Source organism: Macrobrachium rosenbergii, chromosome 7 (genome assembly GCF_040412425.1).
Source record: "Macrobrachium rosenbergii isolate ZJJX-2024 chromosome 7, ASM4041242v1, whole genome shotgun sequence".
In the NCBI taxonomy this organism is placed as follows: Eukaryota; Metazoa; Arthropoda; class Malacostraca; order Decapoda; family Palaemonidae; genus Macrobrachium; species Macrobrachium rosenbergii.
In genome coordinates, this window is record NC_089747.1 from 35,902,975 (window position 1) to 35,930,083 (window position 27,109).

The window sequence follows — 27,109 nt, forward strand, 5'->3', positions numbered from 1 at the left end:
GCAAAACTGCAATTTCCTTTCGGATTCCAGATTAGTAACCGGAATTAAATCATATTGTTACCCATTTTAAAATTATTAAAAGAAAACACAGAATATTGTACTCACATGCTTACTACTACTACTACTACTACTACTACTACTACTACTACTACTACTACTACTACTACTACTACTAACAATAATAATAATATTTTTTGTGGTGACATTACACTGTATTTTAATCTTAATAAACAGGAGCAGTAAAATCATGGCCGATTCTTAATCTTCTTTCCGGTTTTCATTATATCATGGAAGTTATAGATGACAGTAATGCGCAGTGTTTAGTATATCTTTACTTTTTTGTGCAAAACAGTTGTGCTTGCTGTCCTGACCATCTCTTATATTACTATCATTTTCTATTTTATTCCAAACAATATCAAAATGGCATCTTGACTGACAGGTCTGCTGCCCACTTGGTTGCGGAAAGTACATAATTACTGTATGTCTTCTTTTCATTGAAATGTCAAGTTTCTGTATACATTCCAGTTTTGTAGTCTATCTATATGACATCAGTGGAACTGGAAGCAGCACTGGGACTTTTTTCCAGTGCCTCCATCGTTATCTATCTGTTTATATATGAAGTTAGAAGCAGTACTGCAGCGCAGTTTGCGTTGTTTCATTGTTTCCTTACATCACTCAAAACACTTAAACTCTGTCTGTGTGTAGTAGTAGTAGTAGTAGTAGTAGTGGTAGTTTTCTTATTTCGCCATACTTTGTTAGTTCGATGGCTCTTATATTCGTTATTCGATATGTTCTAACTGATCATAAATGATATAGCATTTCTTTCACTTGTCAGCGGATAATGCACATGTTCTGTGTTCTGCATTATCATGTAAAAAATTTCCGTCAAGACTCTTTTTCATTTGATTTTTCTGTAGTGTTCATACGTTATCACCTAAACTCAGCACTGAAAGATCTTTTTGAAGATTGATGACGAGAAATCTATATTGTAATTTACTGATGTATCAACTAAACGATTTTTCTACAGTCCCTGTGTAATATAGAATTGAAATTGCAGAACAGTAATTATATTTTTGCTACAGTTCCTGTGTTCAAGTTGTTCATAACAACCCTTCAATTTTACTTCATTTAAAAGTTCAGTGCGATTTATTTCATAGACAGAATTACACAGGATGCTCATCTTTTGGAAATGCAAGGTGTATGGAGATACTGCACTTGGCAGTGTTGCCAACTGGAACGAAATCTCATGCTATATAAGGTAGAGAATGCAAAGGGTCAGTGACCTGAACGACAAAAATTCAAATGATAAAGACCTATGAATTCCTTCTTTTTTTCATTTTACCAGAAAAAAAAGAGATTACTTTCATTTGATTATCAGAATGACATTCAGGAAGCTCAACTTGCCTTACGGAGACTCATTCAGGAAGTTGACTCCGTAGGCAAACGATTGTTGTCTTTCCAGCCATCATGGCACATCACCCATCTTTTTTTATCGTGCTGTTCAGCTTTGCTTATACAGTCTTTGCTTTTGACCTAGATGAAGGTAAGTCTGCTCGAATAAGAACAACAACAACTGCTGCTACTGTTATTCTGCTACAAGTTGTAGTTTGTGGAGATGTTCAGATATGTGCATAACTTTTTCTGACGAGACAAGAGGTATTGTCTAGCTGTAGACCTCAGATGGTTTCAGTGCTCTGATGGTTTCATTGGTAAAGTGTGGTGGCGAGATCAAACAAATGAGGAAGTTGGTGATAAATTTGGTGCCACATGACTGGAAAACAGACGGAGACCTCAAAGACTGGGATCGTCTGGACACTCAATGAAAATGAGTGGAGAGTAGTAAAAAAGTCAAAGTAGTGGACATGGAAGTCTAAGAGGACCAAGACTAAAGGGAAGACCCAAAAGATCATGGAGAAAGGACTCACATGGAAACTGAAGCAAGCTAGGAATTCAGGAGTAAATGGCAATTACAGTAGAGAAGGGATAGAAATCTTTTGTATGTCTAACTCCATAATGACAAAACCTGACATGAAACGGAAATCCCTTCGTAAAACAAGATTGTAAAGTCACCAATTCGGCGCCAGGATAGTGTTTCGGCGGCGCCATTAATTAAGTCTCCGCTGAGCTTGTTTTCTTTGGTGACTTCCCGTTTTCTTCAAGCTCAATTAGTCACGCCTAAAACGTGCCAGGTCACGCATTTTAATCATTTTTACTTTATGGTATTTATACGAATGTCACACATTGTGTATCACATGTTTCTTCATTCACAGGCATCAAGACTGTATCTATATTGTAGCTCTGTATATTTTGTATTGTAATTTGTACTCGTTCACTGCATATTATTGTTTATTGTTTCGACCTCAGGTCACAGTCAATTCCATTGTCTCTCACGGCCCGGCGTCAGTCGGCCGCAATATAAACCGCCTGGATCTGTAATAAAGCAGCAGTAACCTTTACCTGCTCGTTTCTTTGACACCTTACAGTGGTGACCCCGAGTATCCCGGAGCCATTAAGCGGACTCACACGGCGACTCAGTCTTGGCTCCAGGATTTCTCCAAAAACGCTCTTAGCGGCCTAAACACGCGCTGTAACCAGCGTTTGAGCGTGCTGACTCTCCAGCGCATACCCCACCAGCGTCACTAGCGGAACCACACGGGCGCACGAAAAGTGCGCGTACTGACGCCAAATATACCCCACTCCAGTAAGGGGGTCAAAGGAGCGAGCATGGACGCGGATATCCCTCCTTCATGCAGTTAAACGCGACCCAGCGACTCGAGGTTTACCTACCTCCCATCACAGCCGCCCCGCCCCAATCGAGGCCCTCCCGCAACTCCACACCAGCGCCCAACACACGACGGCCGGGCAACACAATCGCGGGCCGCCCTCACCGTAAAGCTGCCGCCGTTTATGCAGGGGAACCCATCAAGGTGGCTGCGCAGGGTGGAGAGCCACTTCAGAATCGCGGACCTCACGGACGAAATCCTACAGGCCGACACAGTGCTCAACGCCCTTCCGGAGGACGTGTACAACAAACTCATCTCGCGAAAACCAAACACTCACCCTCACCCATACAGCACCACAAAAAGTTCCTCCTCGAAGCTTGCTCCCCTGCCCATCGCCGAGCAGGCCGCCCGTGCTATCGACCTTGCCAATAATCCACGCCACGACCTCAATCCAAGAGACGCTTGGGGCATGGTCGTGGATCTCCTGTCAATACCAGTCTTGGGTGGCACAAACAAGCGGCAGGAGATAAGCTTCATACGGGAAATCTTCCTTCGCCAACTCCTCCTCCCGAAGTACGCAACCAGATCGCTCACCCCACACCATGCCTGTCGAGGACCTCAGAGGCGGCACAACACCTCACAGACTCCGTCAAGGCTTCACAGCGGCTAAAACCGGCCACACAGCCGGTCAGCTCCGTCCAGCCTGAAGAGGACGTGGAGCAGCCCGTCAACGCCATCGCCAACAGACGTCCACCGAACCACAGCAGACGGTGGTCCCGGGCTTCTGTCGCTACCACAAGTGGTTCGGAAAGGACGCCGAAACTGCCTGCCGCCCTCTGCTCGTTCAACCGTTCAAAAAACGGGGGTGGCGGCCCAGCAGGACAGGCCGCCATGGCAGCCGAAGAACCCAGGGCCTCAAAAACAGTAGGTTTTTACGCCCGCGACACCGTCTCCGGCAGGATGATGCTGGTCGACACAGGAGCCTTTAAGTCGGTCTTCCCAGCATCCAGAGAGGACCGCAACCAGACACCAGACCCGGCCACCTTCCTGACGGCCGCCAACGGAACCCCATCCTCTCCTACGGCACCAGGCTCCTGTCGATCTCCATCCTTGGCCAGAGTTACTCCTGGGACTTCATCGTCGCGGACGTGGAACCCCACTCCTGGGGGCCGATTTTCTGGCGCACTTCGGCCTGCTAGTCGACGTGGGGCGCAAGCGCCTCGATACCGACTCCTGCCGGTCTCTCCGTTAACGGCGGGACCCAGACCCACCATCAGCGCCGTCGCCCCCACCAGTATGCACACCTTCTGTCGGAGTTCCCTGAGGTGTTTAAGCCCGAGCCGCCAAGTCCCGGGGCCCCAGCCAAGCACGGCATATACCACCATATAGTGACTAAAGGGCCCCCGACACATGCGAAGTTCCGCAGGCTTCCCCTCAGCGCCTTCAGGAGGCGAAAAAGCATTCAGGAGATGGAACGGATGGGCATCTGCAGGAAAGCCTCCAGTCCATGGGCCTCCCCCTCCACATGGTGCAGAAACCGGACGGCTCCTGGAGACCCTGGCGGCGACTACAGGCGGCTCAACATTGCAACGGAGCCCGACCACTACCCTCTGCCCAATATGCAAGACCTCACGGCCTCCTTTCACGGGGCCAAAATATTCACTAAATTGGACCTTCTTAAATCTTATTTCCAGGTACCTGTTGCGCCAGAGGACATACAAAAGACAGCCATCATCACGCCCTTCGGGTCCTATGTGTTCGCCTTCTCCACCTTCGGGCTGAGGAACGCCGCCACCTTCCAGCGGCTCATGGACAGCATCCTAGGGGACCTAAAATTCTGCGTCTGCTACGTCGACGACATTCTCATATTTTCCAGGTCTCACAGCGAACACCAGAGGCACATCAAAGCAGTCCTCCAGCGCCTCCAAGAAAACGGCCTGCGTCGTCCGTTTTGACAAGTGTACCTTCGGCGTCCAGAAAGCAGAATTCCTGGTCACGAGGTGTCTCCGACAGGCGTCCGCCCTCTTACATCGAAAGTGGCAGCCGTAGCCAAGTTCCCGACACCCACCTCCATCAAGGCCGTCCAGGAGTTCCTTGGGATGGTAAACTTCTACAGGCGGTTCATCCCGGGATCGCGCACACCACGGCCCCCTGACGGAAGTCCTAAAAGGTCAACCAAGTCCCTGTCTTGGGGACCCAGCCAGCAGCAGGCCTTTTCCCTGACGAAGGCCGCCCTCACCAAGGCAACCGCCTTGGCACACCAGGATCCCAAGGCTCCCCTCCAGCTGACGACAGACGCCAGTAACGTTGCCTGCGGTGCTGTTCTGGAGCAAATCATCAACGGCGCCCCAGCCCATCGCCTTCTTCAGCAAGAAGTTCAATCCCGCAGAGTCCCGCTACAGCACCTTCGACAGGGAACTCTGCGCGATGTACCGCGCAGTTCGCACTTCAAGTTCCTCCTGGAGGACGCCCTTCACAATCTTCACAGACCACCAGCCACTGGTTCACGCCTTCCACGAAGCAGGGGGGCATGGTCTTCCAGACAGCAGCGCCACCTCTCAGCCAGAGCCGAATTACCTGTGTTCGTCAGGTACCTCCCCGGCAAGAAAAATCCCGTAGCAGACGCCCTCTCAGAGTCGAGTTGAACGCAGTGCAGCTTGGTGTAGATTACCAGGACCTTGCCAGGGAACAGGCCGCTGACCCAGAAACCCCAGCATACCGCACCGCCATCACATCCCTCAAGTGGCGGACGTGACCCTCGCCCCTGGAGGCCCCAGCCTGCTCTGTGACATCAGCACAGGCCAGCCCCGCCCTTTGGTTCCAGCCTCACGCCGCCGCCAGGTATTCGACATCATTCACGGCCTCTCACACCCTCCGGCAGGACCACGCCAAACTGCTTTCAAAAAAGTTCGTCTGGCACGGGGTGCAAAAGGACGCCACAGCCTGGGCAAAACAGTGCCTGCAGTGCCAGACCAGTAAAGTGGGTCGTCACACGCAGTCGGGGTAGGCGAAACCCCACAGCCAGGGCGCCGCTTAAACATCCACATCGACGTCGTCGGGCCCCTTCCCCATCAGGCGGATCCAGATACCTCCTCACGGTGGTAGACCGTTCGACGAGGTGGCCCGAAGCCACGCCCATGCAAGAAGCCACCGCCAGCGGCGTGCGCCGAGGCCCTGCTCTCCAGCTGGGTTAGCCGCCGGCGCCCCGGACCACATCACAACCGACAGGGCCCCGCTTTCCTCTCCGAGCTGTGGTCTGCCCTGGCTCAACTGCTGGGAACCACGCACCACACCACCACAGCGTACAACCCAGCGGCCAACGGCCTGGTTGAACGGTTCCACAGGTCCTTAAAGTCATCCCTCATGACCCGCTGCACCGCCGAGACTGGAAACATCAGCTGCCGTGGGTCCTCCTCGGGTTGAGGACCGCCCCAGAGCCGACGGCACCCCATCCGCAGCTGAACAAACCTATGGGGGAACCCCTCGTGGTGCCGGGAGAGCTCGTGACGGATGATCGCCACTCCCCATCTCTGCAGAGGCTCCGCGACGTGGCCGGCAAGTTAAACCTGCAGCAGCACTCATACATCGACAGAGCAACCACCTTCATGCCGCCACAGCTGTCATCCGCCACCCACATCTTCGTCAGAGTCGACGCCGTCCGTCCACCACTAACTAAGCCCTACAGGGGACCCTTCCGCGTGCTGGAGCGGAACAGCAAGGCGTTCCCGGCTGGCACTTCCAGGCAAGAACGACTGGGTTTCCATAGACCGGCTAAAGCCCGCCTTCCTGTCGGAGAGTCCCGCAGCGACGCAGCACCCCTTCTGCCCAAACGCACTCCAGCACGCCCTCACCACCGCAGGCGCGGCCGCCCCAGGAAGGGACCGCCCAAACAGCAGCCTCACAGGCGGGAGGCCCCTCAGTTATCTTTCAAGGAGCCGCGGCACCTTCAGCGTCCCACCAGGTACAGGGGATTAATCAGACGCGTCCCTCGTCTTTGGGGAGTATTTGTAAAGTCACCACCCGGTGCCAGGATAGTGTTTTCGGCGGCGCCATTAATTAAGTCTCCGCTGAGCTTGTTTTCTTTGGTGACTTCCCGTTTTCTTCAAGCTCAATTAGTCACGCCTAAAACGTGCCAGGTCACGCATTTTAATCATTTTTACTTTATGGTATTTATACGAATGTCACACATTGTGTATCACATGTTTCTTCATTCACAGGCATCAAGACTGTATCTATATTGTAGCTCTGTATATTTTGTATTGTAATTTGTACTCGTTCACTGCATATTATTGTTTATTGTTTCGACCTCAGGTCACAGTCAATTCCATTGTCTCTCACGGCCCGGCGTCAGTCGGCCGCAATATAAGCCGCCTGGATCTGTAATAAAGCAGCAGTAACCTTTACCTGCTCGTTTCTTTGACACCTTACAAGATTTGTAGATGGCCTCCTTATCCACTGCCACGAGGGAGGACTAATTCCTTGCTAACAGTTTTAACAGCCGGTAAGTTGGTTTGTTGGTGATAATGAATTTACTTCCTTTATAGTGGGGTGCCATAGTACCCAGTCAGGTCAAGTTGTTGCAAAAGTTTGTTTTTGTGTTTGAACTTGATGATATGAGTGTTTAGAATAATTTTAGTTCGAGTGTCAGACCAGCAGACCATTATTATGATTTCTGTGGGCTCCAATCTAAAATGGACATTCCGAATTATATTCATTTTTTTCACAGGTCATTATTGTTCTAAGTGGCTTAAAACACAGTTGTGCAGAAATATTTTTTCAATAAAACGTTAAGAAGTAACAGAAATGCAAATACTTATTATTCATGAATTATATGAGAAAGAATGGATGGAAGCAGTGTGTGATATTTTAGATGCAGATGTTTTTACAGAAAATGAATCCCCTCTGATGAGGTCATCGTTCCATGCTGCTCGATCAGATCATGATGGGCATCCAGCAAAGAGCATAGAAGCCCTGCTGCCACTTTTCATGAAAAAGCAGCAAGTCGTGAAATGATTCGACATGGAATGGAACTTTTTTTTGTTTTATTTTTATTAAAATTTCATTACAAATATCAATTAATTTTATACAAAGTTTTCATAACAATTATATCAACTGGTGAAAAAGATAACCGAGTGCCTCAACCTTCAACAAATCCCTGTCTTAGTGGTTGATCAGCCTCTTTATGATCTTGCAAAGAAAATGCAGTAAACCTCTCCCAGAGAAGTTTAGAGAAGACAAGTTTCTGGTGATGGTAGGGGACTACATATTGAAATGGCATAGTGGAGCACAATGGGAGATCTTTTGTGTGGTTCTAGATGGCCTGAATCCCTGAAAAATGCTGGTCTAGCAAAGACAGAAGCGGCAGCCACTGCAGTGTTGATAGCAACAAATGTAATGAGAACAAGATATGCCTGTCAAGTTACTGCTGTGGTACTTAATAATCTTCTTCGGCGAGCCTGTAAGGACTGGGGATTGAGTGACATACTGGCTGGGTGTTGACTGGTTTATTGGTAGTTCCTTACTGAGATAAATGTACAGAATCTTCGAAGATGTTATTGACGCTTGCGAGCGGTAAAGTGGCATCTACTCACAGACAGGTAAAAACAGAGGTACAGATTCGGGCATCTGTGTTTGTCGGCAGACAAACAGATGGCAATATTGAGAGACATGATTAACATACAGTGATGAAACATATATCAATGGAAAGACCAGGAAATTCTACATATGGCCAATTGCATGAGATTCAAGACAGATTAATGAATACAATGCAGTAGCATAATATATGTGAAATGGCGAGACGTTTGGCGTCTTCACAAACAGAAACATACATACAGTTTGATAAAGAAGATTTGGTGGAACATTATGAGTACATGATTAGAATACTTGCATGGCAATGCAAGTAGTGGTGATTGTACATAAATCAAGACAACAATGGTTTGGGAGAAACAGACAGAAATATTGTATGGCTGAAACCGCGTTCCTTTAGAGAAAGAAAACTAGATGCTATTGTTTTGTCTTGTCCACTCCGATAGATGACGATTGATGAACACATGAACACACGCATGTTTGGAAGAGACAGTATCAGGCTCTTACAAATACTCTCCCCCAAGACGTGGGTAACGTCTGATTAATCGGCGCATCTGCGGGTGAACACACACGTGTGTTTGGAAGAGACGGTGTCGGGACGACGGGCTCTTACAATACTCCCCCACAAAGCGAGGCATCGATGCAAAAATTGTCTTGTCACAATTGTAGTTGGCTTGAAGGGCTTGGGCTAGGGGCGGGTAGGAGGCTGAAGGGTGGCGCCGGCTGGCAGGAGCTCGAGGAGGACGGGAGTGGGTTGAAGGGTGACGTCGGATGATCCTTCGGTGGCCGGTTCGAGGGCTGAAGGATGACGGCGGCTGATCCTTGGTAGCCAGCTCGAGAGGGGTGGCAGCAGGCTAAAGGATGACGTTGGCTGGTCCTTCGTTGGTCAGCTCATCCAGTACGAGTGTGGGGGTGGCTTCAGGTTTCCTGGAGGAGGCATCCAGGACTCCGGTGGTGGGGTGGGTAATCCTGGAGGGTTGGACTTCTACTGAGAACTTGGGAATGGCGGGAAGCAGCGAGGCGGCGAAGGGTCTGTCAGCGCGTGGGTCGTCATCTTGGGTCGGCTGGGTCCTTCGGGTCACTCTGGGGTCACCAGTGTAAGGACTGGGGATTGAGTGACATACTGGCTGGGTGTTTACTGGTTTATTGGTAGTTCCTTACTGAGACAAATGTACAGAATCTTCGAAGATGTTATTGATGCGTGCGAGTGGTAAAGTGGCATCTACACACAGGCAGGTTAAAACAGAGGTACAGATTCGGGCATCTGTGTTTGTCGGCAGACAAACAGATGGCGATTAATATATAGTGATGAAAAATATATCAATGGAAAGACCAGGAAATTCTACATATGGCCAATTGCATGAGATTCAAGACAGATTAATGAATACAATGCAGTAGCATAATATATGTGAAATGGCGAGACATTTGGCGTCTTCACAAACAGAAACATACATACAGTTTGATAAAGAAGATTTGGTGGAACATTATGAGTGATTGTACATAAATCAAGACAACAATGGTTTGGGAGAAACAGACAGAAATATTGTATGGTTGAAATTGCGTTCCTTTAGAGAAAGAAAACGAGATGCTCTTGTTTTGTCTTGTCCACTCCGATGGATGACGATTGATGAACACTCAAACACACACGTGTTTGGAGGAGATGGCGTCAGGCTCTTACAAGCCTACAATGATTCTGGAGCTGATGTAGACCTTGAGGAATGGGCAGCTTCTCAAAGGAGTCCAACATTCAAGTTCTGGCTACTTGTACATAAGTGTAAAGTCCCCGCTGAGCGGGTTTTCTATGGTGAACCACCCGTTTTCTTCGATATCGCTCCTACAGGATCGGGTCAAGCGAAATTAGCCATATTTTTCCTGTGTAAATATGTATCTATTGCTAATTCGTTTGTATCTGCTTCCTTTGCACGTGTTAGAATGTTGTTATGTCAATTCTTGTGAACTTCCTTTTTACATTACTTGTATTTACCCATTGTAATTATTACCGAGAGTAATTGACCTCGGGTCACCTAAAGTCTATTGTATTCCTCAGTGTGACGTCCACACGTTGCTTTATAAGCGACTTGCGTTCTGAATAAACTAGCAGTACCTGTCCTCCTGTTCATTATTTCGCACCTCTTAAATAAGTACCAGCAGACCATTTTCATGTTCATTCGGGCACATCATGAATGGAAGTTTGAGCTCATGGTCTCTTCACTGCAGAAAATCATACCTCTGTTCTTTGCACTTGATCACCAGAACTATGCAAGATGGGTGTCAATTTTCATACGAGACAGACTTGGAAACCCTCTGTGACAGCATCAAAAAAGAGTTTGAGTAAGGACACTGGGCAATCACTCAAAGCAATCGGCATTTTTCGTCACCAACTATAGATCAAGCACATGAGCAAGCAAACAAGAGGGTGAAGGGAGTAGGTGGTGTGATTGGTCTGACTGAGAACCCTCCAATGCTGGAACACTGGATTGTGACTGGTCCGGAAATCAGTCTTGTACTTGAAGAGTTCACTGGGGCAAGTCATGATAATGAGGAACTAGGTCATCAAGTGGAAGGTTTTGCTTCACAGCACCAATTTCAGTGTCATGCAAATGATCTGGAAGAGGTGTTGCTCAGCAAGAAATCGCCTTTTAAAGAGGCCATTGAGGATCTGGTAACATTAGACAACAAGTTTTGTGAATCTGCAGCTGCTGCATTGTCAGTCAACAACATCGAATCATTAGGACAAGAGCAGTATGATAACTTTCTGGATCATGTGCTTCGCTCAACAAAACACCTCTGGGAGCACCAATCAAACAGAATAGCTTGTTGCTGTACTGTGAGAAAAAAGTACCAAGAAAGACTGCTAATAAGGTGAAAGTGCAACACTTCAGACGTCATGTAGAGCTCTTTGGGCAAACTTTCCTTCGTATGGACAGCTGTGGCGGGAATTTGGAAGAGTTCTTTCATCATGAATCTTCTCCATACCCACCTGCGTTGTCATGTGATGGATCCCTCAACTCTTGCACTAAGTCACACCTGTTAGTCAATATCATGGAAGCAACATCTGTCCATTAAGAGCTAGTTCCACCAGATGCTTATGACTTCATCAATGATGGTGGAGCACTGATTCACTCCCTCCTTGGCACAGCTGCACATGGTAAAACCTTTCATTTCTATTTCGAAAAGGTTTTCTGTCCAAGAGTTCACCATGAGTTGAAGTTTTAAGAGGTGCAAAAGAATGAGCAGGAGGAAAGGTACTGCTACTTTATTCAGAATGCAGGCCACTTATAAAGCGCTGCGTGGACGTCACACAGAGAAATACAATAGAATTTCGGTGACCTGAGGTCAATTACTCTTGGCAATAATTACAATGGATAAATACAAGCAATGTAACAATTGAGTTGACAAGGATCGACATAACAACATTCTAACACATGTACAAAAGAAGCAGATGCAAATGAATTAGTAATAGATACAAATTTATATAGGAAAATATGGCTGATTCTGCTTGACCTGATCCTATTAGGAGTGGTATCGAAGAAAACGGGTTGTTCATCATAGAAGACTCACTCAGTGGGAACTTTACAAATACTCCTCCCAGGTATCTGCTGGGACGTTGGAGAGTGCCACAGCTCCACGAAGTCAGCTGGGGGGTGTGGTGTGAGCGGGAGCAGCTGGCTGTGGTTTTGGCTGGTTGCTTTCGGGGTGGCCACACGACCTCCTTTTGGGGTGACTCGGCTGCGGAGGTGACGGTTCTCAAGGAGGGCGCTGTGTGGTACCATCTGCTGTGTCCTCCAACAGAGCGGGGTTGAGACGGTCGACCGACACCCAGTCGTCCTTCCCGTGCAGGGCGAGGTGAAATGCTTTGGTGTTCCTCTCGAGCACGCGGAAGGGCCCCCTGTAGGGTCTGGTCAGTGGAGGGTGGACAACGTCATCCCTGACGAAAACGTGGCTGGTGGAGGATAGGCCGGGAGTCGTGAAGCTTGTTGACCTATCGGTATAGTCCATTGGCAGGGGGCAAACTTCCCGACAATGTCGCGGAGCCTCTGGACTGACAGGTTGTGACGATCTCCCGTGACGAGTTCGCCCGGGACTACGAGGGGCTCCCCGTAGATTTTCTCTGCTGCGGACGGGTCGCCGTTGTCTCTGGGGGCGGTTCTCAGTCAGAGTAGGACCCAAGGTAGCTGGTACTTCTTCCAATTCTCGGCGGTGCAGCAGGCCATGAGGGACGCCTTCAGGGACCTGTGAAATCTCTCCACCAATCCGTTGGCTGCGGGGTTGTAGGCGGTGGTGGTGTGGTGAGATGTCCCCAGCATGCGTGCCAGGGCGTACCACAGCTCGGACAGGAAAGCCGGGCTCTTGTCGGTGGTTATGTAGTCCAGGACACCGAACTGACTGATCCAGCTGGAGAGGAGGGCCTCACCGCACGCACTGGCGGTGGCTTCCTGCATGGGCGTCGCTTCAGGCCACCTGGTTGAGCGGTCGACAATCGTCAGGAGGTATCTGGCCCCGCCTCATGGGGGAAGGGGGCCTACAACGTCTACGTGTGTGTGTCCAAATCACCTCCCTGGGTGGGGAAACTTGCCTACCCCTGTCTCGGTGTGACGCCCTATCTTGCTGGTTTGGCACTAGATGCACTGTCTCGCCCAGGCCGTCGCGTCCTTCCACATCCCGTGCCAGACGAACTTCTCTGCCAGCAGCTTGGCCGCCGTCCTGCCGGAGGAGTGGGACAGCCTGTGTATGACATCGAACACCAGACGGCGGCGGGAGGCGGGCACCAGCGGGCGAAGCTGACCAGTGCTTATGTCGCACAGCAGTTTTGGACCCCCGGGGGCAAGGGTCACGTCCTTCCACTTGAGGGACGTGATGGCGGTGCGGTAGGCTGGAGTCTCTGGGTCGGTGATCTGCTCCCGGGCGAGGTCCTCGTAGTTGATCCCGAGCTGCACCGCATTGAGCTCAATTCTGGAGAGAGCGTCTGCTACAGGGTTCTTCCTGCCGGGGAGGTACTTGATTGAGCAGGTGAACTCCACAATGGCTGCGAGATGCCGCTGCTGCCTGGAAGACCATGCATCCCCCTGCTTTGTGAAGGTGTGGACCAGCGGCTGGTGGTCCGTCCAGATTGTGAAGGGCGTACCCTACAGGAGGAACTTGAAGTAACGTACCGCCCAATACACTGTGCAGAGTTCCCTGTCGAAGGTGCTGTAGCGGGCCTCCGTGGAGCTGAACTTTTTGCTGAAGAAGGCGATGGGCTGGGGGGCACTGACGACGATCTGCTCCAGGACGGCTCCACAGGCGATGTTGCTAGCGTCTGTCGTCAATTGGAGGGGGGCGTTGGGGTCCTGGTGGGCCAAGGCGGTTGCCTCGGCGAGGGCGGCTTTCGTCAGGGAGAAGGCCTGCTGCTGGCTGGGTCCCCAAATTAAGGATTTCGGTTGGCCCTTCAGGATCTTCGTCAGGGGGGCCATGGTGTGTGCGACCCCAGGGATGAACCTCCTGTAGTAGTTGACCATCCCGAGGAATTCCTGTACGGCCATGACAGAGGTAGGGGTAGGGAACCTGGTGATGGCTGCAACCTTTGATGCGAGTGGACACACACCCTCCGGGGATACCTCGTGGCCCAGGAAGTCAGCTTTTTCGACGCCGAAGGTGCATTTATCAAACCTGACGATGAGGCCGTTCTCCTGCAGGCGCTGCAGGACCGTCCATATGTGTCACAGGTGCTCTTTGGGGGATCTGGAAAAAATTAGAATATCGTCCACGTAGCAGACGCAGAAGTTCAGGTCCCCCAGGATGCTGTCCATCAGCCTCTGGAAGGTTGCCCCCGCATTCTTCAGGCCGAAGGTGGTTGACAAAGACGTAGGACCCGAAGGGCATGATGATGGCAGTTTTGGGGATATCCTCTGGAGCAACTGGTACCTGGAAGTAAGATTTCAAAAGGTCTAATTTAGAGAATATTTTGGCCCCGTAAAAGGAGGCCGTGAGATCTTGCATGTTTGGTAGAGGGTAGTGATCAGGTTCAGTTGCGAGGTTGAGCCACCAGTAGTTGCCACAGGGTCTCCTGGAGCCATCCAGTTTCTGCACCATGTGGAGGGGAGAGGCCCACGGGCTGGAGGCCTTCTTGCATTTGCCTATCCCCTCCATCTCGGCGAAAGCATCCTTGGCCTCCTGAAGGCACCGAGGGGGAAGCCTCCGGAACTTTGTGTGTGTTGGAGGGCCCTTCGTCTTAATGTGGTGGTAGATTCTGTGCTTTGCCGGGGCCCTGGGTATCTGGCGCAGCTCAGGCTTGAAAACGTTGGGGAACTCCTTCAGCAGCTGGGCGTACTGGTGTTGGGCGACGGAGCAGATGGTAGGCGCGCTGGGTCCCGGTGCCAGGGGGAGGGACTGGCAGGAGTTGGTGTCTAGGAGATGCTTGCGACTGACATCGACTGCCAGCCCAAAGTGGGCGAGGAAATCCGCGCCCAGGAGTGGGGTCCTTACGTCCGCGACGATGAATTTCCACGTATATCTCTGGCCAAGGATGGAGATCAACAGGAGCCTGGTGCCATAGGAGAGGATGGGGGACCCGTTGGCAGCCGTCAGAAGGGCAGCTGGGTCCGGCGGGCGTCTGCGGTCCTCCCTGGATGGTGGAAACGCTGATCGAACGGCCCCAGTGTCGACCAACATCATCCGGCCAGAGACAGTGTCGTGGACATAGAAGCCTAATGGTTTTGGGCTCCTGGGTTCCTCTGCTGCCATGGCGGCCTGTGCTGTTGGCTGCCACCTCCCCTGTTTTTTGGATGGGCGAAAGAGCAGGGGGGTTGGCAGTTCTGGGCGTCCTTGCTATACCGCTGGTGGTAGTAGCAAGGCGCCGGTGGGTTTTTCTTGTGGTGGTACGCTGGCCGCCTTCTGGTGATGCCGCTTATCTCCTCCTCTGCGTTATCCTCTGGCTGGAGGGAACTGATGGGGTGTGCGGGCGTGGATGCCCACTTCGCTGCCCTTGCGGAGTCCATGAGCTGCTGTGCCGTCCTGATCAGGTCCTCGAGCGGCATGGTGTAAGAGTCGAGGATCTGGGTTAGGACCTCCAGGAGGAGCTGACGGAGGAGGATCTCCCTCGATAGGCTAATCTCCGACTGTCCGTCTCGGGAAGGGTGAGGAGGTCCTGGATCACGCCCGAAGTCTCCAGGATGTTCTGGTCATGCCGCGGGTTGTTGACGAGGTCGGGGCGCAGGCGGCCCTCTCGGACACCAGCAGGGAGCAGGTCTCGACGAGAGAGGTTTTTAGATGCTGGTAGGTGACGTGGTGTGCGGCAGGCACCCACGGGACGAGCTTTCTGTAGACCTCCTCCGGTAGGGCATTGATCACAGCGTCGGCTTGCAGCACCTCGTCAGTGAGTCCCGCCAGTCTGAACTGTCCCTCGGCCCTGTAGAGCCATGATGATGGGTTGCTGTGCGTGAAGGGCGGTAGCTTTATGGCGAGGGCGGATTTAGTCTGTTCTGCCGGGATGGGCAGCGTGCGGGGTGCGGGTAGCGGTGTGGAGGAGCGCGTGATTCTTGGCGCAGGGGAGGGTGCAGGCAGGATGTGCACTAAGTAGATGTCTGAAACCGCGAAGTTCGCGGTTAACTGTACGTGGGAGGGAATGTCCGTGTCCATACTCACTCTTGTCCTCTTAATTGGAGTGGGATCCTCAAGTCAGTACGCACTTGGGAGCGCACCTGTGGGTCCGCTAATGACGCTGGTGATTAAAGCACCGTGTTTAGTCCGTTAGGGGCGTGGGGTAGTTCATGGAGCCAAGACTAGGTAGCCGTCTGAGTCCGCTAATGGCTCCGGGAACCACTCCAGGGTCACCACTTTAAGAGGTGCAAAAGAATGAGCAGGAGGAAAGGTACTGCTACTTTATTCAGAACGCAGGCCGCTTACAAAGCGCCGTGCGAACGTCACACAGAGGAATACAATAGAATTTCGGTGACCTGAGGTCAATTACTCTTGGCAATAATTACAATGGATAAATACAAGCAATGTAACAATTGAGTTGACAAGGATCGACATAACAACGTTCTAACACATGTACAAAAGAAGCAGATACAAATGAATTAGTAATAGATACAAATTTATATAGGAAAATATGGCTGATTCTGCTTGACCCGATCCTATTAGGAGCGGTATCGAAGAAATCGGGTTGTTCATCATAGAAGACTCGCTCAGCGGGGACTTTACAAAGTGATCAGCAAGGGTGGACATTGTTGGGACCAACACCATCTATTGACAATTAGAGGAGCTACAAGGGAAAAACGAGGAACTGATACTAGTCAACGAGTGTCCGGTTCTACAAAAGCCCCTGGTAACTGGCCGAAATTTCTGGCAAACACCGAAAACAAGAAAGAACTATTTTCATATATCTCCAGAAAGATCACAGAAGAACAGTTCCCAGCTGAGAAAGATGTCTACATCACTGCAGGTAGCGAGGTCAATCATGTTGGAAGCATTTCACCAATGCAACAGTGTAACCATGAAGAAGCAGACGCAAGTATCCTGGTACATTTTCTGCATGCCCTTGAAACATCATCAATTGGAATGGTGCACACAGGAGACGCAGATGCTGTAGTAATCCTTTTGAGTAATTTCCACCACATCCAGATGCATAATCTGTCTGCAGCAATTTGTATTTCTTTCAGATCAGGAAAGGCAACCAAAATAGTTTCCCCTCAATGCAATAGCCACAAATCTGGGTCCGATTACTTGTAAAGCTCTCGCCTTCTTCCATGCATTCACTGGATCAGACAGCACATCTTCCTTCAGATTCAAGGGAAAGCGATATTGTTTCAAGCTGACGCAAGAACTACCCTTCATCATGGAAAAGTTTGCAGCAATTCATGACACTCCATTTGAAGCATCAAAACGACTGAAAGAAGTGGCAACAAACTTTGTCTGTAGGCTCTACTTCAGTGGGTCAAAAGATGACAGTGATGTTGATTGCCTCCGAATGAAGTTGTTTTCTCATAAAACCAGAGATGTAGAGAGAATTCCTGCTACTTCGCTACTTGCGACACTGAATCTACATGTCATGAGAAGTGCCTACCAAGCAAATATCTGCACAACAGCCCATGATACCTGTCCACAAACCCACCAATCATGGGTGGAAAGAAGAGAACGGTATGCTACTTCCAGTTTGGACCCTTTTGACCCCTGCAAAAGATGTTAAGTGCTCTTGCACAAACCAATGTTCTCATTGCATGTGCATAAAAGCCAAACTCAAGTGCACCCATCGTTGTCAGTGCAAATGGAAGAAATAGCTTTAGTTTGGATACAAAAGCACATCAGTGATCGACCCTTTGAAAGTAACATCTGAGTTGATCTCTTTTTTCTTTTTTTAATAAGCCATTATCGCACGAGCTGATATTAATATTGGATTGTTCTTATCTAAAATCTGATGACATTTTTTTCCATCATCTTTTCTTTGCCTTTGGTGTTGTTGGCAGTTTCTTTTATTACTCCCCTTACAGTTATAACCGGATTGCTCTGACACTAAATACAGAAATTCTGTGGAGCAGCCCATTTATGGCTCAAAATATCTCAGATTCCTATAGTCCTACATTTAAATTAGACTGATATTCTGTAGAGATTCCTATAGTCCTACATTTAAATTAGACTGATATTCTGTAGACCAGTCCCTCGTATGTTTAGGATATAATTGCCAATTTTTAATTATTCTGTGAATGTATTAAATTTATGCCTGATAACAAAGTAGACACTCCTGATTACCAATGTGCCTTTTATCTACCGGACCCTTGGTCTTATTATTTTTTTTTCTCTTTTTACAAATGTGACTGTATCTGACAAAATGTAATTTTAATGTTCCAAACAAATAAACAACAAGTTGCCCCTTGTGATTCTAAATCCATTGGTGTCTCCTTTGTTTAAATCTGATCTTTCAATCAGCAGTTACAACAACTGTCTTATTTTATTAAATGTGTGCCTACGAGCTACCGGACCTGTGGTCCAATGGTTTGTATATATGTGCCTGCATCTAAGGTAATAGCTTCCTAATGTTCAAAAATAATAAACTACTAGTTGCCCTCGTGACTCTGAATCCATTGATGTCTCATATGTCTAAATCATGACCATTCTATCAGAAGTTTAATTAATTTTTTTTTTTATTTTACGAAATATACAGCTGTGAGCTACCGGACCTGTGGTCCAGTTTTTTTGTATGTAAATGTGCCTGTATCAGAGAAAATATCATTTTAATGTTTGAAACTAATAAAATACAAGATGCCACTTATGATTCCGTATTCATTGATGCCTTATATGTTTAAATGTGACCACTGGATCAAACGTTAGCATATTTTTTTTATATTTTACATTTGCCGGGGGTGTTTATTTTTGCTCCCCCCTCCACCAAAAAAAAACTTATTTGGGGTCTCTATGCTTGACACTCGGGCTAAAATTGCTCTGTAGATTCTAAACTTCAAATTGGTGCCAAAAGATAAACTTTTGCATCAACTTGAAGTCAAACTGGAAAATTATATAGGCCGTGAACCCCACTATTACGTTGACAGGTAACATCCACACGTATCACTTTCATTCAGATAAGATGGTTAACATACCACATTCGACAATGATGACCTCATCTTGACCCAAAGATTGCCATCTATTTTTCTTTCTTTCTTAATTCGTAAAATATCTTCAGAAACGAATCTTTGAGACCTGAAGGCCAAGTTGACCTCTTCCACGTGAACTGATTCTAAAGTCTTATGATTGTAGTTCATCTCGTTTAATCTTCACATGGGGAGCCATATCTAACATTCTTAGTTATCTTTACATAAGAAAACAAATGTGTCCGTATATGTATTTTTCTGTGTGTAACAGCGGTAGTCAATGGTAATTAGCAACACGATTACACCTCCTGTCCGAGCCTCGTGATGATACTTAATATTTCTACGGCAGGGACTTGCCGCCTCGACCCTGTCTTATATTTCTGTCAATTCTATGATAAGTGTGCTGTATTATGCGTTATAGACTCTCAACTTAGACTTTATTTTTTATTTATCAGGTTGCCGGGTGACAGACAACTTCACGGTGGATTCCATCAAATACGATTCAGTTGACTTCAGCGTGTTTCTCTTTACCGCTGTCAACTTCGTCGAAGATGGTTACCGTAAGCAAATGCTCGAAGTCCACCTCTCCTGCCAGCACAATCCTCACAAGAACTTCGACATCATCACTGTCAATGCGCAGGAGGTGTGTGTGTCTACATACCGGTCTTTAATAGAAGAGCAAAAGACCATCCAGACACCACAGTTTCCAGAAGGCTGGAACGAGTTCAGCTTGAGTTTAGAAGGCCCGTACACTCTCAGAGATGGTCAAGGGACCACTTGGATTTCATACAATGAATCCTCTGAATGCACCTATTCCAGAATCAAAGTCACTGGTCTCCTGATGCGCCAGTGTCACAAACAGATGCCAACGTGGGAAATAGAAGGGCCAAAGAAGCGCAAAGTCCCTTTGCTTTCAAGGGGCTCCACCAGCTTTAACGAAGAGCTGATTTTATACTCTGCCAAGGCGTTCAAACCTACATTCATCATATGCAACATTCAGCTCTGGATTGGATGGTACAGTAACAGCTTAGAGATCAGAGAAGAGGCATCCAGCTTACCAGTGCCACGATTCACCAAGCGTCTTCTTATGTCGTTCATAAAGGAAGGAAGCACAATGAAATTGAAGGTCAAGTACTTCTGAACATTGTTGTAGTGTTAGTGTCTTCATGTGATGATTTAGAAACATTTTTTCACTCTTTTTTTCCAATCTCGGTATAAAACTTTGTGTAAACTTGCCTAGTATGTCAATGCTATTTTTAGTATGAGTCATAAGAAGTTGTGCTTTTTTTAATAGCAACAATAATAGTACCAATATCCCAAGCTAAGCAGCCTGAAAACTCTTGCTTAAGAGAACTTAATTAAATTGTTCGATAAAGAGCGAATACCTTTCGACAAAAACCTTGTGCTCAGCACGGGCTTGCCACCTGCCCCTAAATTTTTTGCAAGGGGAAATACGTAGATTGTAATACTGGTAAAAATAATGTAACTGCAAAAATACAGTCTGATAGGTCTTTTTTGTGTGAAGATAAATTCAATCATTTTTCTTTTTTGAGAAATGAGTAACTGAACTTGTGTAACTTTTTTACTCTCCTCCTCCTCCCCTGACTGATATTCTTGCCATGTTTATGTAGCCACCCCCCCCCCTCCATATGAAATATAGGTGGAAAGCAAAGAAGTTTATTATGTTTGTTGGTTTTAGATCATGGCGGGAGATCGAGAAATATTCTTGAGAACGTTGCAGCAGCGACCGACTTATTTACTGGCGTTTGGGTCCCAGAATGATCGCTATCTTCTCACGCAAATATTGCATCAAAGTGTGAACCGAACGAAGGCAAAAGAAAAAGGTTTGTTTTCCTTAAGGTTCGTTCTCTTACGAATGAAACGGATGCAAAAGAAGAAAATTTTGTTTCAGTGTAAATTTAACGTTAAAAAATGTTTCTCCAGAAATATTTGTTCTTAAAAGCGTAAACAGAACGAACAAATAAGAAAAGGCTTGATTTCTAAACAAAGAAAAAGTCTGTAAAGAGTAAATCAAACGATAAAGAAGCAGAAATAGGTTTGTTCCTAAAACGAGAATGAAACGAAATAATATTAGAGTGGTTTGCTGTCGTAGTCGTTAATCTATCGAAAAAGAAAAGAAATGCGTTATTTTCCATATATTGGAAGACAAGGTTACTGGCCGAAGGAAATATTTGAAAATACTTGAAACTTAATAAGGAATTCATCGAGAGAACTCATTTGAACAATAATCCGATATATTTTATATAAAAAGACAAGTAGCAGAAAAGGATTGTGGAGAAATTTGGATGATACTTGAGTGAAATGAATGGCACCGAAAGAACAGTAAGTCGTACTTTTTGTGATGGTTGGAGTACCTCTGAGGAAAATTTATATTTTAGGTGATTTTTGGGATACAGAAGTTAATTCTGACCCCTAAAACGCAGTACAACGAAAGTTTGAAACCAGTCAGATATTTAGCATATGATCTGTATAATTTTTGTGTAATATTGTGGTGTCACAGTTTGGTTATTATTAACATTATATTCATCCACAGTAATTACTAATTAAAGGGATGCTTAACGTAGTTGGGCTGTCTGATACTGCATCTGGTTACGTGGCCTTCAATAACTTTAACGTTGAACTAAAACTTGTCATTAAAACGAACTAAATAGCGTTTTAAACATTCTGTTCAGAGGAAAAAGGAAAGAGAATGTAACTAGAATTTGTCTTTATGAAAAATGATGACTGAGTTGATATATATATATATATATATATATATATATACAGAGGCCACATAATCCAACTTGGAACATGAACAGGTTTGACGGTTTAGATTAAGGCACATAATTTATGCCAGCACGGTCCTTTGTCTTAAGTGTGGTATGGTGTTACAAGAGCAGACGAGGCCTGATGTGGACCTCTGGACTCTTTTCAGCAGCCAAGACGAATCTTTTGTCGAATTCAAAAAAGAAACTTTAGTCATTATTTTCTGAAAAACAACAAGCAAAACTGCTTGAGCCTCTTTCGAAATGCAAACAGCAGAAGACAGAATCCAAAACATTCCGTCTCCTTGCAGTCACAACCATTCACCAGTGCCCAGACGTCCTCCTGCCCAGTGGATTCGCGGTGCTATGCGTGCTGATAACCATCAAGCTGGGAATCTGGAACATTGTACGCCTTGCAAAGTTTAAGGTTAGTAATCGTTTCTTCCCTTGGCCAGGTAATTTTTTGCTGTGCTTACCTTGAATTACTTATTTACGATTAAAAGAGGGGATTTGTTTTCTTCTGTTTAGTCCGTTAAAGAAAAGGGTTTGGAGAAATGTTAAAAATAAATTATTAGGGTAACAGCTTTGTTTTTCTAAGCATAATTGAACAAATATATAGCTATACTGTTGCACGCCTTAACACATACACACTCACATGTGCACACGCACACCAACACACACACACACACACACACACACACACACACACACACATATATATATATATATATATATATATATATATATATATATATATATATATATATATATATATATATTACAATCACACAAGACATCTTACATCAGTTTTATTTTTGCATCCAAATTTCCATCGCCAGCTACTGTTGAATCAAGATATCTAAATTTGTTTACTCTGTTCAACCCTGTTCATTTCCAAACTACTCTCGGAGTCGTGGTCTTCACTGAACAGAATATTCTGTCTACTTTATGCCGATCCTTAATCCTCTCCCCTGCTGGGCCTTCCTCCATTTCTCCAGTTTCAGCTCCACTAACCCTCTGTTGGTGATGCATTTCACGATGTAATCAGCAATCAACTGAACCAGATGACTGATCTCTCATCTTTTGAGAAAATACAGCCATAATTGGATCATGTATATATATATATATATATATATATATATATATATATATATATATATATATATATATATATATTTATATATATAATGTGTATATATATATATATGAATGTATGTATACGCACACACACATATATATATACATGATCCAATTATTGCTGTATTTTCTCAGAAGATGAGAGATCAATCACCTGGTTCATGTTGATTGCTGGTTACATCCTGAAATGCATTACCAACAGAGGGTTAGTGGAGCTGAAACTGGAGAAATGGAGGAAGGCCCAGCAGGGGAGAGGATTAAGGATCGGCATAAAGGAGACAGAATATTCAAGGTTTAGTGAAGACCACGACTCCGAGAGTAGTTTGGAAAGGAACAGGGTTGAATAGAGCAGACAAATTTAGATATCTTGGTTCAACAGTAGCTGGTGATGGAAATTTGGATGCAAAAATAAAACCGAAGATGTAAGGTGTCTCGTGTGACCGTAGAACCAACATGAAGGTTAACTGAAGAGTGTAAAAGGCAATAGTTTGACCAGCATTGATATATGGAGCTGGACCATGGCCAGTGAAGAGAGCGCAAGAGAAGAAATTGGATGTGGTAGAGATGAAAATGCTTAGATGGCTGTGAAGTGACAAAACTGTCTAGGATCGAGAATGAAGGAATAAAAAGAACTACAAAAGTAGTAGAATGGCTAAAGAAGGTCCAGTTAAGATGATTGCAGAGGTATGGCCATCTGATGAAAAGTGAGGAGGCATATATGGGGAGGAGAGCGACGCAGATGGAGTTATTGGGTGGGAGAACGAAAGAAAAGAGATCTGAGAAACAAACAATTGTCAGAGGACACTGTATATGATCAAGCTAGGTGGAGGAAAGCTCTCAGAAACATCGAACCTACATGGAAGTAGGAGAAGTTGCAGAGAAAGAAGATACACACTCACATATAAATAAATAAATAAATAAATATATATATATATATATATATATATATATATATATATATATATATATATATATATATATATACTGAATATATATAATATATATATATATATATATATATATATATATATATATATATATATATATATATATATATATATATATATATATATATATATATATATATATATATATATATATATATATATATATTAGTAGCGTACTGAATATATATATATATATATATATATATATATATATATATATATATATATATATATATATATATATATATATATATTCAGTACGCTTACAAACGTCCTTTAGTATCAATTAGCTCTACCTCGAAATAATATATTTTCATATATGTTACCGAGGGGAATTTTTTTAGTTGATAATAAGTTCGTTGTCCCGTGGGCTCGAACCAGCGAGGACAAGAACTCAGGACTACAGTGGGCGCCTTAAACCACAAGGCCAGCAAGTGAGGTATAAGTGGATATCGCCTCCCATATACAAATCCCTGTCGAACTCAGGTGTTTGCATTTAGTGACGATATTCACCAACCTCTGCCATGTTGACCGTGTAGTGCGTTTGTCGCACGCAGCCATATTATGACTTTTTATCACATCACCATGATTCATAAAAAGTCATAATATGGCTGCGTTCAACAAACGCACTACACGGTCAACATGGCAGAGGTGGGTAGATATCGTCACTAAATACAAACACCTGAGTTCGACAGGGATTTGTATATGGGAGACGATATCCACTTATACCTCACTTGCTGGCCTTGTGGTTTGCAAGGCCCACTGTAGTCCTGAGTTCTTGTCCTTCGCTGGTTCGAGCCCACGGGACGACGAACTTTTTATCAACTAAAAATTCTCAGTAACATATATGTAAATATATCATTTCCGAGGTAGAGCGAATTGGATATTAAGGACATTTGTAGATTACTGATTGTATATGAATCACAGTGATGTGATAAAAGTCATATATATATATATATATATATATATATATATATATATATATATATATATATATATATATATATATATATATATACATATATATATATATATATATACAGGGTGTTTCAAATTAGAGCCCCTGCTCTACAGCATAAACTAAAATTGATATGGACAAAAACAAATGTAATTCAGAACAGGTATTTATGTAAGTTTCTCTCTGAGCATTTAATATTTTGTGTGGCCTCAATCTACCTGTACCACAGCCTGCATTCTTGAGGGGTATGATTTCAGCAAATTGCAAAAAAGCTGAGACTCAAACTCCATTTCCCTGAGCACTTCGGTCACCTCTCTTCGCAGGTTGTTGAGGCTTGGTATACCATCATAGTTCACTATGTGCACTTCAACATGATCCTTTAGGATACTACCAATGTTTTCACACACATTAAGGTCAGGGAAGCTACCTGGAAATTCACTTGACAAGAAGAAATCGATACCACTGTTTCGAAGCAGCTCCTGTGTCTGAAGAGCCTTGAAACATGGTGCCTTATCATGCAAAAATGTGACTTCTTCAACAGGTAACACATTTTCAGGATCTTTGAGGAAAGGAAATACTCCACCAGTAAGCACAGTTTCTCTGAAGTATTCGCCATTCCATGACTGTCCTTTTTCATTGATGATCCACATTATCCGTCTGGCTGTGAAACAGAGAAAAATTCCCAAACATTTAGGAGAAGTTAGCTTCATCCCAATCTTTAAGAAATGAACCACAAAACCATGCACGGTCTTCTCTCTGTTGCTGAGTGATATTGGGCTTGCTGACAGCATGAAATGGCTTGATACCAGATTTTTTCAACTCACGATATGCAGCACTATAACTTCTCTTCTTTCCCTTTTTTGTTTCTAGTTCAAGCACCAATTTACATAAAGACTTTCTTGGTTTACCCACTGCCTCAGCTATGATGTCTTTTGACTCCTGAGAAAGGACTTCAGACCTTCCAAGATTCTCACTCTTTTTGCAATGACAGTCATATGGATTTTTGTTCCAGTTTCTTTTAACAAAGGATTCATCTCTTTTAATGTATTTAGCTATCCAGGAATGTGAAATGAAGAATGCGCCAGCATCCCTGGCCTCTCTGAAGGTTATAGCCCAGATTCGGTCAATCCATCTGATTTCCTCCGAGTCGTTAGCCATGGCTGTATCTAACTCCGTCACTCAGTCTGAAAACACAAGAAATGTAAAATGAAAACTAGCTTAATAGAAACTTAAAATAATGTACTTGGAGATAGGCTATAGCAGAAAACTTCATAACTTTCCAGTTGTTCTGTGGAGGGGGCCTCTAATTTCAGAAATACCTGGTATATATATATATATATATATATATATATATATATATATATATATATATATATATATATATATATATATATATATATATATATATATATATATATATATATATATATATATATAATTTGTTGATGTGTATGTTGAGCCCATTGAATTACCACTGCACACCCTTAACTTGCTTTTATTTCTGTTACCAGGAATCGTGTTCTGCGGCCAATGCTTGTTCAAGGCCTCTGTCAAAAGTAGGAGCCAAATCTTCACAACACAAGGAACTTGAGTGGTCAGCCTCGGTTCCTTGTGCCTCTCCTCCAGTGGCTCCACCTGTTTTCAGCGATGTCCTTTGAGTTATGAACAAAGGAAGTGACTACTTCCCTGTGCTTGATTCAGGGGGCAGTAAAAATTTAAATTGCCTTTTGTCTTTTTATCTCTTAATTTTAATGCATATCTAACAACCAACTTTCTTTTTATCTAACTTGTAGTGATTTTACAAAATCATGAAATTATGAAATATGGAAACGCAGGAAAGGTAAAAGATATGGCTCTAGAAATAAAAAGCGAAATATGAAAACTACGACAATTCTTACCGCATTTGCTAAAGTAGAACTCGATTAAGAACAGTGGAATGTGAAATGAAGGAACTGAAGGAGATACGGTTCACAAGCATGGAAGGAAAAGTGGAGCTGCCAATATCTAAGTCATATTGGGGCTAATGGCTGAAACATGTATTGTGCTAGTTGGAAACAGAAAAGAAAAATAGTATCCATAGCATGATGACAGAATATAGGAACGGGCTAATGAAGGGAGTTAAGGAGACCATACAGAGCCCTGTTAAGACCGCTAGGCAAAAAGTGTTATATCTATATGTAGGAAGCACGGATTAGTGTAAAAGAAACAAACGGTATGTAAAGCAAAAGTGCAAAAGTGAAATAAAACAGTAGCCTATTGCCAAAAAAATGAAAAAGAATAAAGAGCGAGAACAGGGGATGGCAGAGGTAATACATGCAGTTGCTAAGATATATAGGCTACAAATGAGACAACAAGCTATGATTAAAAAATATAGAACAAGAATTAAGCATTACATATAGCAGTGTGCTATGCTGATACGGCAGTGATCCCA

General features: G+C 45.1%; 1 protein-coding gene across 1 annotated transcript; it reads left to right on the forward strand.

Moving 5' to 3' along the window:
• The first annotated feature begins 1,417 nt into the window (after positions 1–1,417).
• Positions 1,418–26,403, forward strand: LOC136840519 (uncharacterized). Its single transcript, XM_067107172.1, has 5 exons — positions 1,418–1,543; positions 19,327–19,997; positions 20,571–20,715; positions 21,948–22,063; positions 26,190–26,403. Exons 1-5 carry the CDS (start codon positions 1,468–1,470, stop codon positions 26,334–26,336), a joined length of 1,155 nt encoding a protein of 384 aa, XP_066963273.1. The 5' UTR covers positions 1,418–1,467; the 3' UTR covers positions 26,337–26,403.
• The last annotated feature ends 706 nt before the right edge of the window (positions 26,404–27,109 follow it).